The sequence below is a fragment of the Centroberyx affinis genome, unplaced genomic scaffold (genome assembly GCF_046629955.1).
Source record: "Centroberyx affinis isolate AG114_WGS23_722 - 3 ecotype Tasmania unplaced genomic scaffold, CSIRO-AGI_Caff_v1 ptg001560l_1, whole genome shotgun sequence".
NCBI lineage: Eukaryota > Metazoa > Chordata > Actinopteri > Beryciformes > Berycidae > Centroberyx > Centroberyx affinis.
In genome coordinates this window covers 132,501-147,963 of record NW_027280011.1, presented here as the reverse complement: position 1 = coordinate 147,963, position 15,463 = coordinate 132,501, and the positions used below count along the sequence as shown (strand labels likewise).

The 15,463-nt window shown below is 42.9% G+C and overlaps 1 protein-coding gene across 1 annotated transcript in view; it reads right to left on the bottom strand.

The window, feature by feature from the left end:
* Nucleotides 1–790: 790 nt before the first annotated feature.
* The window catches only part of LOC139650859 (metal transporter CNNM4), a 43,034-nt gene continuing 28,361 nt past the window's right edge, over nucleotides 791–15,463 (bottom strand). The window contains 3 exon segments of the mRNA XM_071527643.1: nucleotides 791–1,151; nucleotides 2,035–2,213; nucleotides 10,442–10,538. Of these exon segments, the coding sequence (XP_071383744.1) occupies nucleotides 879–1,151; nucleotides 2,035–2,213; nucleotides 10,442–10,538 (549 nt within the window). The 3' untranslated portion in view covers nucleotides 791–878.

Here is a 15,463-nt window from a genome sequence, read left to right as displayed (position 1 = left end):
TCTCTCAGTATAGATTTCTACGGAACATATATTACTTTGTTTTGAACTCCGCTGACATGCTCGGAGCGTCTTTGTCTTCTAGCTGTATGGATGAGCCAGGTGTGGAGGCAATGCAGGATGCTACACATGCAGCGGTTTGGTTTGGTAAGCAAGTGCAGATGTCGTCCACGCTTATATGTGGGGGGGCGAGGGGGCGAGGGGGCGAGGGGGCGGGTGGGGTCTCCCTGAGTCTTTTGATTAGGGGCCATTACAGTGAGATGGAAGCGAGGACACACACACACTAAAACACACACACATACACACTTTCCACACGGAGGAACTCTCGGCTAACGGGCTAGTGAACTGGCTGAGGCCTCTACATGCTGTTTCAACGTTATCACAGAGCGTTGGGAGGAGAGGGGAGGAGCTTACTGGTCCAGACAAGCGGGTCCTTCGAATCCTTAATGACACAAATTGATAAAGGAGCACATACAGGCAAACACACACACACACACACGCAATTATTCCTTGTTATAGATGAACTATTGTGGATGACTATTGGGTTTGTAGTTGCATGTGGAGGAAACAGTTGATGATACTAACAATGTCTGTCTATGATGGAGGGGGAAGATCCTTCAATACAGTTTGGCATGTTTGTGTGTGTGTGTGTGTGTGTTTTGTTTAATCCTTGCATATTTACACAATATGCATGCGCGTGGCCAGTCTCTTTGGGCCTTGCCAACAGTGCAAGGCTTGTGTACATGTCTGCATTCCCGCCCACATACACACACATTGAGTCCTCAATGCCCATGCCCCGACTCCACCCGCCCCACCCCTCCTCCTCCTCGGCATACACATCCGAGCGTAGTAGTGCGTGCATGCGAACGAGTGGGGTGGGGTCAAATGCTGTTGTCTGATTGGCTGTGGTGGTTGGCCGTGCTGCGTGGCGGCCCGGCCAGGCAGTTCTGCTCGTTGAGGAGGAGGAGGGTGGTCTCGTCCGGTCCGTTCTCCGTGGGGGTGGAGTCGGGGCCCAGGTCCGTGGCGGTGGTGTTGGCGGTGGCGGGCGGCGTGGTCGGCTCCATGCGGGCCAGGTTGTGTCCGCTCTCGGGGGACTGGGGTGTGCTGTCCAGACGAGACGCCATCAGGCCGTTCTGGTACTGGGCCCTGGTGATCTGGAGGACAGGGGGAGAAATTACAGTGAGATCACTCCTACAGTTTGTTTGTCTTGGTCTGAGCTGCAATGGAAAAGTTTACTTTCTTGCATTTTTGTATTTGGTTCATTTAGGTTCACACTGCCCAATTACAAGCGAACCAGGGCTTGTAAAAAGTGCAAAAGTCACATGGACTCACAAGTAACTTGTTTATTGGCCAGTTTTAGTAACCTGTCATCCTACCAGGGTAGAGATTTTGGCAGTGAGGGCAGTCAAATCAAATCCAATTCCAGTTCCTGGACCTTTAGTTAAACATGATCTGCATTCTTTGTCATAATTTACCTTCTCTGGTGTTCATACTTGTTAAGATGCCAATTTACTGAATATGAGCACTGTGGTTTGCCCTCAGTTATTTTTGTTATGCTAGGCTTTCCGAGCATGAGTAGTATTAGTAGTAGCCTAGTAGTAGTAGCCTAGTAGTAATAGAAGTAGTAGTAGTAGTAGTAGTAGTAGTAGTAGTAGCCTAGTAGAAGTAGTAGTAGTAGTAGTAGTAGTAGTAGTAGTAGTAGCCTAGTAGCAGTAGTAGCCTAGTAGTAATAGAAGTAGTAGCAGTAGTAGTAGTAGTAGCAGTAGTAGCATTAGTAGTAGTAGTAGTGGTAGTAGTAGCCTCGTAGTAATAGAAGTAGTAGTAGTAGTAGCAGCAGTAGCATTAGTAGTAGTAGAAGTAGTAGAAGTAGTAGCCTAGTAGCAGTAGTAGTAGCCTAGTAGTAGTAAAAGTAGTAGTAGTAGTAGTAGCAGTAGTAGTAGTAGCCTAGTAGTAGCAGTAGTAGTAGTAGCAGTAGTAGCAGTAATAATTATAATAATAATAATAATAATAATGATAATAACAACAACAACAACCAACCTTGACGAACTGCAGGTCGCTGAGAGCTCGGACGTAGAAGTCGGGGGTGTACTGTGGCGACGTGCCGCTGCTGTTGAGCTGGCTGTTGCTGCCGCTCACAGAGAGAGACTCTGTCCGGTCGGCTCCGCTCAGAGAGGCTGTACGGTTCAACCCGCTCAGGTGGGACGGGGAGCGAAACTCTGGAAACACACACACACACACACACACACAGAAAATGTTATTAATGGTTCTTGTTGGAGATACTAAGGCAGAATTTGTGACAAAGAAGCTCTGACAGACAGATGCACGCACACAGTCTTCTGCATACTTTTAAACAGTCACTCATATTCCTACGGAGAGGTGCAGGCGGTGCACAAAAAAATCTCATATACAGACTCAAAACTACTTTCTCAAAACCATTCACGAAGAAGAGACTCTACATTGCGAACACAGATCAACGGAGGAAGCCATGAGCACAAGATGCAGTGTAAGGCTAGATGGAGGTTAATAACAATGATAATGGTTTATGAATGGATTAGAGACAGTGACAGGCAAGGGGAGATGGATGCACAATACAACAACAACAACATCTAAACAAATGTTAAAGAAGACCGGTGAGAGAGAGAGAGAGAGGCAGAGAGAGAGTTGAGAGAGTGTGTGTGAGAGAGAGAAAGGGTCAAAGAGGATTAATGTCGAGTTATTACCTCATTTCATCCACTCAAACACACTAACACATGACCAACTATCCATTCCCTTTGTTTCACTATCACAACACCAGGTGCCGTCATTCTCATACACCAAGGCAGTGACACACAGCTTGAGTTATTCAATATCATAACATGAAGTGTGTGTGTGTGTGTGTGTGTGTGTGTGTGTGTGAGAGAGAGAAACAATGCCTTACAACAACCAAACCTGCAGTCTTCTCATAGATCTACAGCCACAGAAGTGTGCTGAGATTACTTGCATGTTAGGCAGTGGACTGAATGCATGGAGTTGACAAGTGACTGTTAACTTCTTAGGAAGTTTCTTGGAAAGAACCGTGACATTATGTACTAATGATAGGGAAAATAGAGGAAGAGTTCTATTGGTGGAGTTGCTAATTACCCTGTGATTTCTTTAAGAGCTTCCGAGGAAGAACCATGAAATTATGTGGTAGTTATAAAGAAAAGGGAAGAGGTCAGTTTGGTGCTGAATGGACGGTGACTGAGTCTGACCCGAGTCACAGTTTTAATTGCTTGAGACGTGACTTGGTGCATGAAGAAAATACTTGACTTGGACTTGGGTTCTGACTTGTACTTTGATGACTTGAAAAGGTTTCTTAAGACTTCACAAAAGCTCCAGATGGCTTATTAACAGACGTGAAGAAAATATTAAAATGTTTTACTCAAAAAAACGTCATAAGTAAATTTATCTCAGTTACATTTTATTAAGGCCACAGTTGGGAATACCTCAATTAAATTAGTTAAGTGAAAGAGAAGTTCACAAAATGTATTAAAGAGCTTTAAAATGAAAATCACAATGTTCCAAAAGTGTAAGGGGCAATGCACAGGAGAAATCACAGAAATTATTTTTATACCTATTCTTGTACTGACTTTGTACTTTGTAACTGTTTTGAGAAGTGCTTTGCAAATAAAGCTATCATTGTTATTATTATTGTTATTCATCATTATTATTATTATTATTCATCATTATTATTATTATTATAGTAACAGCTCCATAGTTCAGCCTTGAGGGGCACAACACATAATCAACAAAGCAGAAGAAACATAATCACAGCTGGTGACAAATGGAAATGGAAATTTTCTGTTTTAGGTGAAGATGTGATTTAGCTATGATCCTTTTTTTAATCATATCAACAAAACTAGTATCAGTTTCAGCAGGTTAAGTACGGAATTATTGTGTTACTGTTGGTGCCACATCTCATAGTTTTCACTACTCTTATGACTTTAAAAAAAAATCTAAGAAAACTAGGAGTAAATCTTCTTTAAAAAAATGAAAAAAGACCAATCAGTTACTTTCCACCTCTGCTCATGCAACAAACATGCTGGCTAATACAATAGCTGACAGAAGTTTAGTTAATTTAGAAGTTTAGTGCATCCAAGCAAAACCATACTACCAGTTGTATTATGTCAACCAGTGTGTCACGGCACACTGCACACACAGGCACATTAACAGCCATGTATTATTACCGGTAGGTGTGAGTCTTCCACCAGGGGGCCTCAGTGAGTCATAGGAAACTGTTTTACCTGGACACGTCAGCTCAGTTAGCTTTCAAGGAATTAAGCTAGGTAGTTAATCGAGGATCTGTACAGCTAATATGCTAGTTAGTGGTTAGCTTGAGACTTAACTTCCTTTAGTTGTGACATGATCTTTATCATCTTGACATGCAAGACAGGAACTTTTAAGATCCAGTAGGGAACTTTTTCCTTATTTAGATCCCATTTACTTATGTTCAAACGTCATCTAAAAATTAATAATGATGACTAGTAGAAGCAAAGTGTATCAAAGTGTATCTATTTTGCATTTCAGCTATGATACCCATAGCTATATCCTTTGTATTGGAGAAAGCTGTTTACTTTCTTACCTACAATTAGTGAGACATAAAGTTGAGTGACAGTAATGTAGGGGTAGTGTACACTTTCAAAAAGCCAAGCGATAAGGTACCCATAACCTAAATAATGTGTTGAATTAATTTAAAGCGCTGTAGTGTTTACCTCACCCTGAAATTGGAAAGTGTAGGCTTGCTGACTTTTCACAACCCTTCAATGCACTCGTCCGTCTATCTCCACTCAGCGTCTGTCTGCTTTCATTTTCTTCAGCTTCAGTCACATTCTCTACGGTCATGGCAATGTTGAAATCAAACACAAACTGGTGTGGCCTCACACATTAGCAGGTTGGACAGCGGCCTAGCATGATGCAATTGGATGGATGATTCAGCTGAAGAACGTACACTGACTCAAAGAGCTAATTGTAGCCACTCAGGACTGAGTACAGACAGGTGTGTACCACAAACATTTTGTCTGTATGGATGCATTTGTCATAATTTGTTGTTTTTTTTTCTAGGGTGAGACTCAGCTAGTGGTGGAATTTATAGAAAAGTTATCTACTGGATCTTCAAGATTGACAGTATGGGTGAAGCCCATTTTTTATACAACCAACTTCTTGTTGTAAACTGGTGCTAGCAGAGTGAGTTAGTGTTTCTGAGATGATGATGGATGAGTGATGGACCCAATTCCAAACGCAATCCTCACTCCTACCCTAATCCCACATATAGTAAATCTGAAATGTCTCAATAGGCCCAAATGGCAGTTCTGTCTAGCCAGCCAGGTAAAGCAAACAGTGCAAGACAATCATCTATTTAAGATATTCATTCATATTCATATGAAGTAGGAATGAGTAGGTTCTAGGATTCAATCTGGAATTGGGCACTGGTGAAGTAAAGTGGAGGAAAGATATGGGTTGCAATTTTTTTGTTTTGTTGTGCTCTAGAATACTACAGACTATTTCACTAGTTCACTACCCTTTAGTCTCAAAAACTATGATTTGTACTACATCAAGAGAGGATAGGACAACAGTGACCTAAAAACCCATCTGAGAGCTAGAAATCCCAGCGTGCATCTCAATAGCTCCATGTCTGTTCCTTTATTCCTTTCATTGACCTGACATCTGAGAATTACACCTAAGGAAAGAAGTAAAACAAGTCGAGGAAGAAATAATCAGAAGCTATTGGGACACACCATAGTTGATGCTGTTTAGAGCGGACAGCTTGGCACCTCTAGGGGATCTAGGTCCCATCTGTGTGCCTCGTGATGTTGTCCTATCCTTCTCCGTCTGATCTTAGAAGTGTTAACTCGTTCTGTCCCCAAGCGCCCTGCCAGTCTAAGGGCTATGCTGAGATTTTGGCAGATAAGCTCTTTAGATCAACCAAGAATAAGACCGGTCCCTATTTCACTTCTGTGCCTCCAGTATATTCCAGTTCTTTCCAGTTCTTTCGGGTGTATATGCTAACACTTTAGTGCACTGTAAATTTAGTCCAACCTGAATGATTCTTCTCCTCCTGGCTCCCTAGTTATAGAACAACCGTCTCACTCCATTCAGAACAGCAGAGACACCTCTCATCTTCGGTCATAGGCTAAAAACTCTCCTCAAGAAGTACCTCATATCACCCTCTCCAGTGGTGGAAGAAGTACTGAGATCTTTTACTTAAGTAAAAGTAGCAATACAACAATGTAAAGATACTTCATTACAAGTAAAAGTCCTGCATTCAAAATCTTACTTAAGTAAAAGTACATAAATATTGGCAGCAAAATGTACTTAGAGTATCAAAGTAAATGTACTCATTATGCAAACTGTCCCCATTTAGAGAGTTATATTTTTCATAAATTATTGGAATATTAATACTGATTTATTGACATACATGTACATGTAAGCAGCATTTTAAAGTTGTCAACGTGAAGCTAATCATAACAATTTAGCTATACTTTTGGGTAGTCTAATCTATAATAATGCTATTTTATAGTTATTTTATAAAGATGATCAAATGTTTTAAATATAAAATATTGAACTGAAAAGTAACTAGTAACTATAGCTGTGAAATAAATGTAATGGAGTAAAAAGTACAATATTTCCCTCTAAAATGTAGTGCAGTATAAGTACAAAGTAGCATAAAATGGAAATACTCAAGTAAAGTACAAGTACCTCAAAATTGTACTTAAGTACAGTACTTGAGTAAATGTACTTAGTTACTTTCCACCACTGACCCTCTCCCATCTGAATCATATCCCATCTCCATATCTTCCTCTTCTACTCACTCTAATTCATTCTCATCCAGAAAAGATCCCTTCTATCTACATCTCTTACACGATCATTCTATGGTCACAGGAATATTCAGGGCACTAAGGCTCTGAACCTTGCTCACTTTACTACTGGTTGCTTATAATTTTGGTGACCGAGGAGCGGAAGCTTATTCTGCTGTTGCACTCATTGTAAGTCACTCTGGATAAAGCACATCAGCCAAATGGCTAAAACATAAAATGTAATGAGTTAAATAACTGACTTTGAGTGAGCACAGTTGGCTACTGGAGGCAGAAATGTCATCAACATCATTGCGGGTCGAAACGTTACCACCGTGGGTAGAAATGTGGGTAGAAACATCATCATTGCGCCTCCTACTAAACAGTCCCAGTAAACAATCCTTTCCGCAGCAAAGAATAAGCAAATACACACTGCACAGTAATTTCTGGTGACCCTACACCTGCCATGTTAGTTTTTGGTGACAATAGATGGACTTAACACCTCCCCACCTACTTGCCTGCTTTGTATAGTGCATGCGATAAATGAGACCCAGTAATACCAGGTGTAAATAAGGTCAGACAGGTGGATAAAAGAGCTTATTTGCCAAAATGCAGCTGTCAGCTTTTAACCCTTTGCCGTCCTTACTAGATGTCCAAGCCACAATCTGTTGAAATAAGTGCCCACCCCACCCACTCAAGCTCCACCCCACCCACCCAAGCCCCACCCATCCTCGGTGTTAAAGGACCCCAGACATGCCGGATGTTACCTGGCAACCGAGAGAACAGAGAAAACCTCTTAAAGGAGAGGTGGCGAGGACGGGGTGCGACCACTGAGAGGAGAGAGGGAGGGAGGGAAGGAGGGAGGGTAGGGGAAGTGACCGACGGGACAGAGGGAGGAGGGGAATGAAGGAGAGGGAAGGAAAGTCAGTGAGGGAATGGGGGGAGAGAGAGAGAGAGAGAGCCAAATCTGCTCCAGAGTGGGCGATGTCATGCAAAACCATGAAAAGATTCTGCTCAAGGAGTCGTCTTGTAGAGCTGAGATGATGTCTCTTGGCATGCAAAGTTTACAGGATGAAGTGAATTTCTCAGGTGCGATGAACTGCTCCCGTTACTGAGCCGTGTGTGAGCATTTGATTGATCATTCGTTCGTTGAAATGGGTAAACGAGGTTGACGCTGGTGGAAAAAAAAGGGAGCGGCACCACGCGTCTCTCTCCCTCTTTCTCTCAAGAGTACCTGAAGGAGTGAGCTGCTCGCCTGAGTGTTGGGAAGGAAGAGAGAGGAGAGAGAGAAAGGAGTAGGAATAGTAGGCAGAGACTTGAAGAGAGAGAGGGAGAGAGACTGAGAACAGACAGACTTGAAGAGAGAGAGAGGGAGAAACACTGAAAACAGTAGGCAGAGACTTGAGAGAGAGACAAGAGGGAGAGAGACTGAAAACAGTAGACAGCAGACATGAACGGAGAGACCAAACTGTACAACAGACGGACAAGTTGACGGCTGGATGCTAAAAAAACAGAAACAAACAACGCAAAACGAAGCAAAACTGGCTGAGAGAAAAAAAGATGAGAGTGGCTATTTGTATTTATGTGAGGGAAAGAGAGAGAGAGAGAGAGCGAGAGAGAGAGAGAGAGAGAGAGAGAGAGGGAGTGAGGGAAAGAGGGAGGGGAGGAGTTCAAAGGTCATCAGGAAAGAAGTTTTCAGAGACCATTGATGCATTCCACTTCCCCCAGCCCACACACACGTACACACACACACACACACACACACACACACACACACACACACACACACACACACACACACACACACACACACACACACACACACACACACACACACACACACACACACACACACACACTCTCCCCATGCCCTCAGTGAACTCCCTCCCATGCCTACACATATTTCAAAAGACTTGAAATGTGAGAAACCTTTTTCCCCCCGAATGAAACTGAGAAATGCTGGTCTTAATCTCTTAAGGCACAATAGAGCGTGTTTTTATTGCGGCTTTTTCAATTCTACAATATAATTTTCAGTATGCGCTCTCTCTCTCTCTGTAACGCCTATTCACTATTGTCGGAGGTTGGAGAGCAGGTCATTGAGGTCGCACAAAGCAGGGGAGGTGAGTGAGGGCATACTGAAGGAGTGTGAGGGCATACTGAAGGAGTGTGTGTGCATGTTTGTGTGTGTATGCGTGCACGCGTGTCAGAACTGGGTTAAATAGTATTTGCAAATAATTCTTAGCATTTGGTTTAACTTACTTGGAGAACTAGACCACATCAGACCAAATCAGATAGCATCACATCTGTTGAAAAATATGCTAAATTGGCTTTCAAATAGTCTCAAATTTCAAGCACTAACTGAAAGTCCTATGGGGCAAACCCCACCCATCTGGTTCTCCAAGTGTGTTAAAACAAATACCATTTGACTCAGACTTTGTGTGCGTAAACATGATGAAGTTTACAAGACTTGTATGTAAATTACATACATTATTTCATGTCAGATAGTGTAATGTCATATATTCTGGCATAGAATACTCACTAGGAAACCACAAATAACACTGTACTATATTTCAATTCATGGAGTAATGATGATCTCATTAGAAAAAGAATTTAACTACATGATATGTTAAGATCTTTAGAATTGTTTTCTTGTCTTCACATGTATGATTGCAGAGGAGGCGGTCTTGTTTGTTTTGCCACTAGGTGGCAGTAGAAGCATTACACTGTAAAACTGGAGACATCACACTGCAATAGACTGATCTAACAGGATAGTTAACGCCTTCGCAAAAGCCTAACCCAAAATAAACACAAGGGAGGGGAGGAGAGAGGGGAGGAGGGGAGAGGAGGAGAAGAGAGGAGAGGAGAGGAGAGATGAAGAAAGGAGAGGAGAGGAGAGGAGGAGAGGAGGGGAGAGGAAAGGAGAGAGGAGAGGAGAAGAAAAGAGAGGAGAGGAGAGAGAAGGAGAGGAGAAGAAAAGAGAGGAGAGGAGAGAGGAGAGGAGGGGAGAGGATAGGAGAGAGGAGAGGAGAGAAGAAAAGAGGAGGAGAGAGGAGGAGAGGAGAAGAAAAGAGAGGAGAGGAAAAGAGGAAAGGAGAGGAAAAGAGGAGAAGAGAAGAGAGGAAAACAGGAGATGAGAGGAGAGAAGAAAAGAGATGAAAGGAGAGGAGAGGAGAAGAAAAGAAGAGAGGAGAGAGGAGAGGAGAGAAGAGGAGAGAGGAGAGGAGGGGAGAGGATAGGAGAGAGGAGAGGAGAGAAGAAAAGAGAGGAGAGGAAAAGAGGAAAGGAGAGGAAAAGAGGAGAGGAGAAGAGAGGAGAGGAAAAGAGAGGAGAGGACTGGAGTGGAGAGGAGAAGAAAAGAGATGAAAGGAGAGAAGAGGAGAGGAGAGGAAAAGAGGAGAGGAGAGAGGAGAGGAGAGGAGAGAGGAGAGAGGAGAGGAGAGAGGAGAGAGGAGAGGAGGAGAGGAGAGGAGGAGAGGAGGAGAGGAGAGGAGAAGAAAAGAGGAAAGGAGAGGAAAAGAGGAGAGGAGAGGAGAGGAAAAGAGGAGAGGAGAAGAGAGGAGGAGAGGAAAAGAGGAGAGGAGAGGAAAAGAGGAGAGAGGAGAGGAGAGATATATAAATGGAGGTAGTGGGCTCACCCAGCGTTGGTGCACTGAGCGCCATGACGCCGTAGAAAGAGAAGGGTCCCGTCTCAAACTTCATGTTCTCGTTGCCGGCCTCCACCTCCACTCGGCCCTGACAGAAGCAATGAAAACAAACATGGGAAAAACATACATGAGACCAAAACAACAGCAGCACATTGTTCGCAGTTGGGATTCACTCGACAAATTCCGGGAATGGCGAGCATAATGCAATCGACGGGACAAGACACTGAAAGTCAGCCGTTCTCAACTCGCCACTTCTGTCACCGCTCTAGCCAGATGCCTTAATACACTCATAACATTCCTTATCGTCCCCGGCCTTCGGTGCATTCATTCTTTTGTCGAAGCTGCCGATAACAGATATTTTGAGCTGATATTTTGTGCTGTACGCCAAATAAAAAACAAAACAAAACACCAAATGACAAAGATTCAATGTTCCCGCCAGAGTTTTATTCTTTGCAGGGTGGAAAAGCCTCTGAAACAGCCACTGAGATGATGTGACACTAAAACTCTCCATTGAAAACCCATGCTAATGAAATTCTTCAGCAGGTTATTAGCTCTTTAAGGCGGGGAGAGGCAGGTTTCACAGCAGGACCCTGAAGCTGCCGAGTAAAACCATATCCTCACCTCCATCATGACAGAATTGGGCAACACTGACCTGCTAATAACCACTACATGGGAATATATTTCAGAATTGTTGTCTCCCTTTAATAACCAGACGTCTCTTAGATCTCTAACCAAGGACTGCTGATTACTGAAGGAAGAATGAGCATTTGCAGACTTTGCCCCGAAACTATGGAACAGTCTTCCACCTGATATCAGATTATCTGACTCACTGATCGTTTTTAAAAAACATCTATTTTTATTCCCTTGCTTTCAATGGCTCTCGAAGCTGTTATTTTTGCTATTTTGTTGTCTTAAAATTGCCTGGTATTCTGTTTTTGTCAATGTGATACGTGTTTTTTATGTTTTTAATTGTAGTTTTTATTGTGAAGCACTTTGTAACCTTGGTTTTAAAAGGTGCAATATAAAGTAAAGTGATATAATGTACAGTAAATAAATGATTTTTACTGAAAGGCCAACACCGGCCCAATATAGCTCTGACTTTTACAAAATTATAGCGTTTGGCCTCAGGGGGGCGCAACAATTAAAGGTTAAAACAAGGTGTCATATTTGTTACTGATTGGCCCAGAGGGGTCTATGTCATTTGTGGGGGACGACATGTTTTAATATTGGTGAACACTGGATACAGCAGATTCACGAAAACCTGAGGAGAAGTGTGGCTGCAGGGGCGATGACGGGATGCAAAGGAAGAGAGGAAGGAGATTGGTGATTAAAAATAAAAGCGTGCGTGTGTGTGTAATGGAGGGATGGAGAGAAAGAGAAAGAGAGTGAGAGAAAGAGAGGTATGGAGGGATGAGAGGACAGAGGAGGGGACAGGGGGTGAAGGAGGCCTCTGTGTTGGTACAGAGTTGGCTCGGCCCGGCTGCTGGAATGTGTGAACTGCAGCAACAACACAGCACAGTTAATCCACACTGTCATCCCTCCTTCCCTCCATCCCTCCCTCCATCCTCCCATCCTCCCATCCTCCCTTCCCCCACTCCCGACCACACTGGAGTCAACATCCTGGGACTGGGGGTGATGAAAAGAGAACAGGTGGCATAATTAAAAGAGAGACGAAACAGAAAGGGAAAATAAGATATAAGCAGTAAGATAGCTCTGCTGAGTCAGCGTGGGACCTTGTTGTGACGCTCCACTTAACTTTATAATTCCAACATCCAAATTAATTTTACTAACATCAAAAAAGAGTTACTTTTATACAGAAGTTAGATTTTTTAAATGTTTTTTTTTTTTAAATGGGCAAACAATCAAGTTGAAAAGGTTATATTTGTTTTGCTCAATCGGATGTAAAAACTATTTCAAAACTGACGGAGGTTTATAGTTCCAAACCCACAGACCGTCTACTTTCACAGTCACTGAACACAACTAGAGCGCTAACCGTATCCTCAATACCTCAATGAGAGAATTCAAACACAGCAAATCTTAAAGGATAAGGCTGGTGTTTTTTTAACGCACTGCTTACCGTCAACAAATCCGATGAAAATAACAAAATCAGCAATGATTTTGTTTTGCCAACAAGTCTCGTCCATGTAGCCCAATGCAGCCATGTCCCAGCAGCCGTAGAACTCCATTGTATTAAAAAAACGATTAAAAACACGCCAAAGAGCCATGCCGTTGCTCTGGGCAACATATTTCATCATCACGATGCACCGGGCCAGCCGACTTTTTCCTCAAACAACTTAATAAGCCGGCTGTAAACACGTTTGTGATCTCAGGAAAAGTAGTTCTGTAGCACCGAAAATAGTCCCCGGCGTAATGAAGAATTTGTTCCCATTTTAATCTGATTTGGTAATAACTACAACAGCCTGACTTTTCATGGTAACAGTTAGCGATTTTTAAAATTGAAACTATGTCTTTGTGAGCTGTATTTCAAGGTTTTTAGCTTACAATTGGAGCCAATGACTTCCAGGTTGAAGGCTAAAAACAGAACGTGGGAAGTAAGTAACGGGAGTAGAGCAAACGCATTGTTGATTTTGTTATTTTCATAGGATTTGTTGACGGTAAGCAATGCATTAAAAAACACCAGCCTTATCCTTTAAGCGACAACATTTCAGTTTTTTATTAAAAATGTTTCTCATTTGCTGAAAAATATGAAATCTTGAAAAATCTGTGTCTGTATACTGTATCACAATTTATATCGCAATATTCAGCAAAATAATCACAATAAGATTATTTGTCAATATCACACAGCCCCAAACTTTCTCAGTCCAGGGATTCGAACCGGCGACCTTCCTTCCATAAAGCCCACTTTCTCTAACCTCTAGTCAACTGTCACACCAAAGTACACAAGGCTTATAGAGGCATGAGCTGCCCATTCCACCCTCATGACGAAGCTTAAATCTCCTTGGCTCTGTCACCAGCTTTCTGTCACTTGAAGGGTATCAGCAGATTTGGAAAGATGCTAATGTTAATCACCGCTCGACATATGGCGTTGGGGTGTGTGTGTGTGTGTGTGTGTGTGTGTGTGTGATATGTACATGTGTGAGCGCAATGCGTGGCATGCATGTGTGCATCAGCCGGGGTCAAATACTTAGAGATCGTGACACATGCGCGCACACAAACACACACTCATACACACAAAAAAGACACACACACACTCTCTCTCTCTCTCTCTCTCTCTCTCTGACTCCGGGCGATTTGCAACCGTCCACGCTGCACGGCTGGTGTTTAATTTAAAAGGGAGGGACGGGGGAGGGAGGAGAGAAAGAATAGAAACAGAGGGAGGCGGAGGAGAGGAGTGAGAGGTGTAAAGCCTGCCTCTGCTCCGGCCGGACCTGTTTTCCCTGTCCTGCACCGACATTAGCTTTAACAATACAACCTGCCCGCAGTGGGGCTGCAGGCCAATACATCGGCCTGATATTGACCTTTTATTCAAAATGGCCAGGCAGCGTCGCTCACCTCCGATATGATAGAGGTTCCTCCCTGACCACAGCTACTGAATATGTTTTTATTACTTTTTTTTTTATTTCAGATATCTGACCAGTGTTGCATGGGAGCTTCAGGGTTTAAAACCTGCAGTAAAACCTGTCTTAAGAAAATACTTTCATTAGTCTGGGTTTTAGTGTCAGATGTTCTGCATGCTGTTTCAGAGGCTTTTCCACCCTGACAAGAAGAAAGACTTGGGGAGGAAAAACTGCATACTTGTATTTTTCTGAATTATTTTTTTTTGGCATGAAAATGGTAAAACCTGTCGCCTATCGACAGCTTCAATCTAAAAATAGTCCTATATCTGCCTTCAAAAACCTGTATCTGTCAAAGCCTAATCCACAGCACTGAGAGGGCAATGCACTGAGACTGCGCACACACACACACACACACACACACACACACAGAAATGCTTTTTATAGACTTTTCTGCCTGAGGACAGCACCTTTAATTAAAGAACAATATCTTAGAACTTGGATTCAGGATTGACACAAACGCACGTGTTTTCTGAAGATGAGGATGCTAATAAACCTCAGGGGACACTGTACTTTGACATCATTACAACAGAAAATCATGATCTTACTCGGGACTGTGTGTCAGCTCATAGTTCAACCAAACTGTGTGTGTGTGTGTGTGTGTTTTTGCCAAGACATGTACTTTACCTGTACTGTAGGTGGGTCTTGGCCAAAGTTCAAGCGGGTGCATGTGACTCATCGACAGAGCAAGCAAGAACTTTGTGTCGCAACTGAAGTCTCTATGGATCACTGACATGCATGTATACATATATACATATAACCCTGTTGGTCTGGTCCCAATACCTTTCCAACACACCCCTCTTTGTACCCTTGTTTTAATAGCTAAACTTAAGATGACTGCTAAAGAGAAGGCAATGCATCTTAGGAGGAGGTTTTTGTTTCACTGATCAAACGAATCAAGGTCAGTGAATGCAGCAAGCATGCATGCTAACCCTAAAACAACGAAAGGAGGATAGTGAATAAGGGAAGATAGCGTGTGAAAGTATTGTAGTTGAGCCTTGAGGAAAATAAATCAATACAATGTAAAGATAGTATTGTAGCTGGGCCTTATGGACAGAAACATGACGGAGGAGAGTTTGTGAAAGTATTGGAACGGGGCCTTGAGGATAGTGAGGAGGGTAGCATGTAAAAGTAATGGAGTGGGGCCTTGAGCTTAGTAAATAAGGGAGAAGAGATTGTCAAAGTGGAGGCAGGGCGGGCCTTAGGAACAGAAAACATAGGGAGGATAGATTGTGAAAAACCTGGAGTGGGGCCTTAGGGATAGTAGAGGAGGAAGGATAGCGTGCCAAAGTATTGGACTGGGGCCTTGAGGACAATGAAGGGAGGGTAGTGTGTTAAAGTATTGGAGCAGGGCCTTGAGCTTAGTAAATACGGGAGAAGAGACTGTCAAAGTGTTGGAGGCTGAACTTAGAGATAGAAAGGACAATGAACAGGGAGG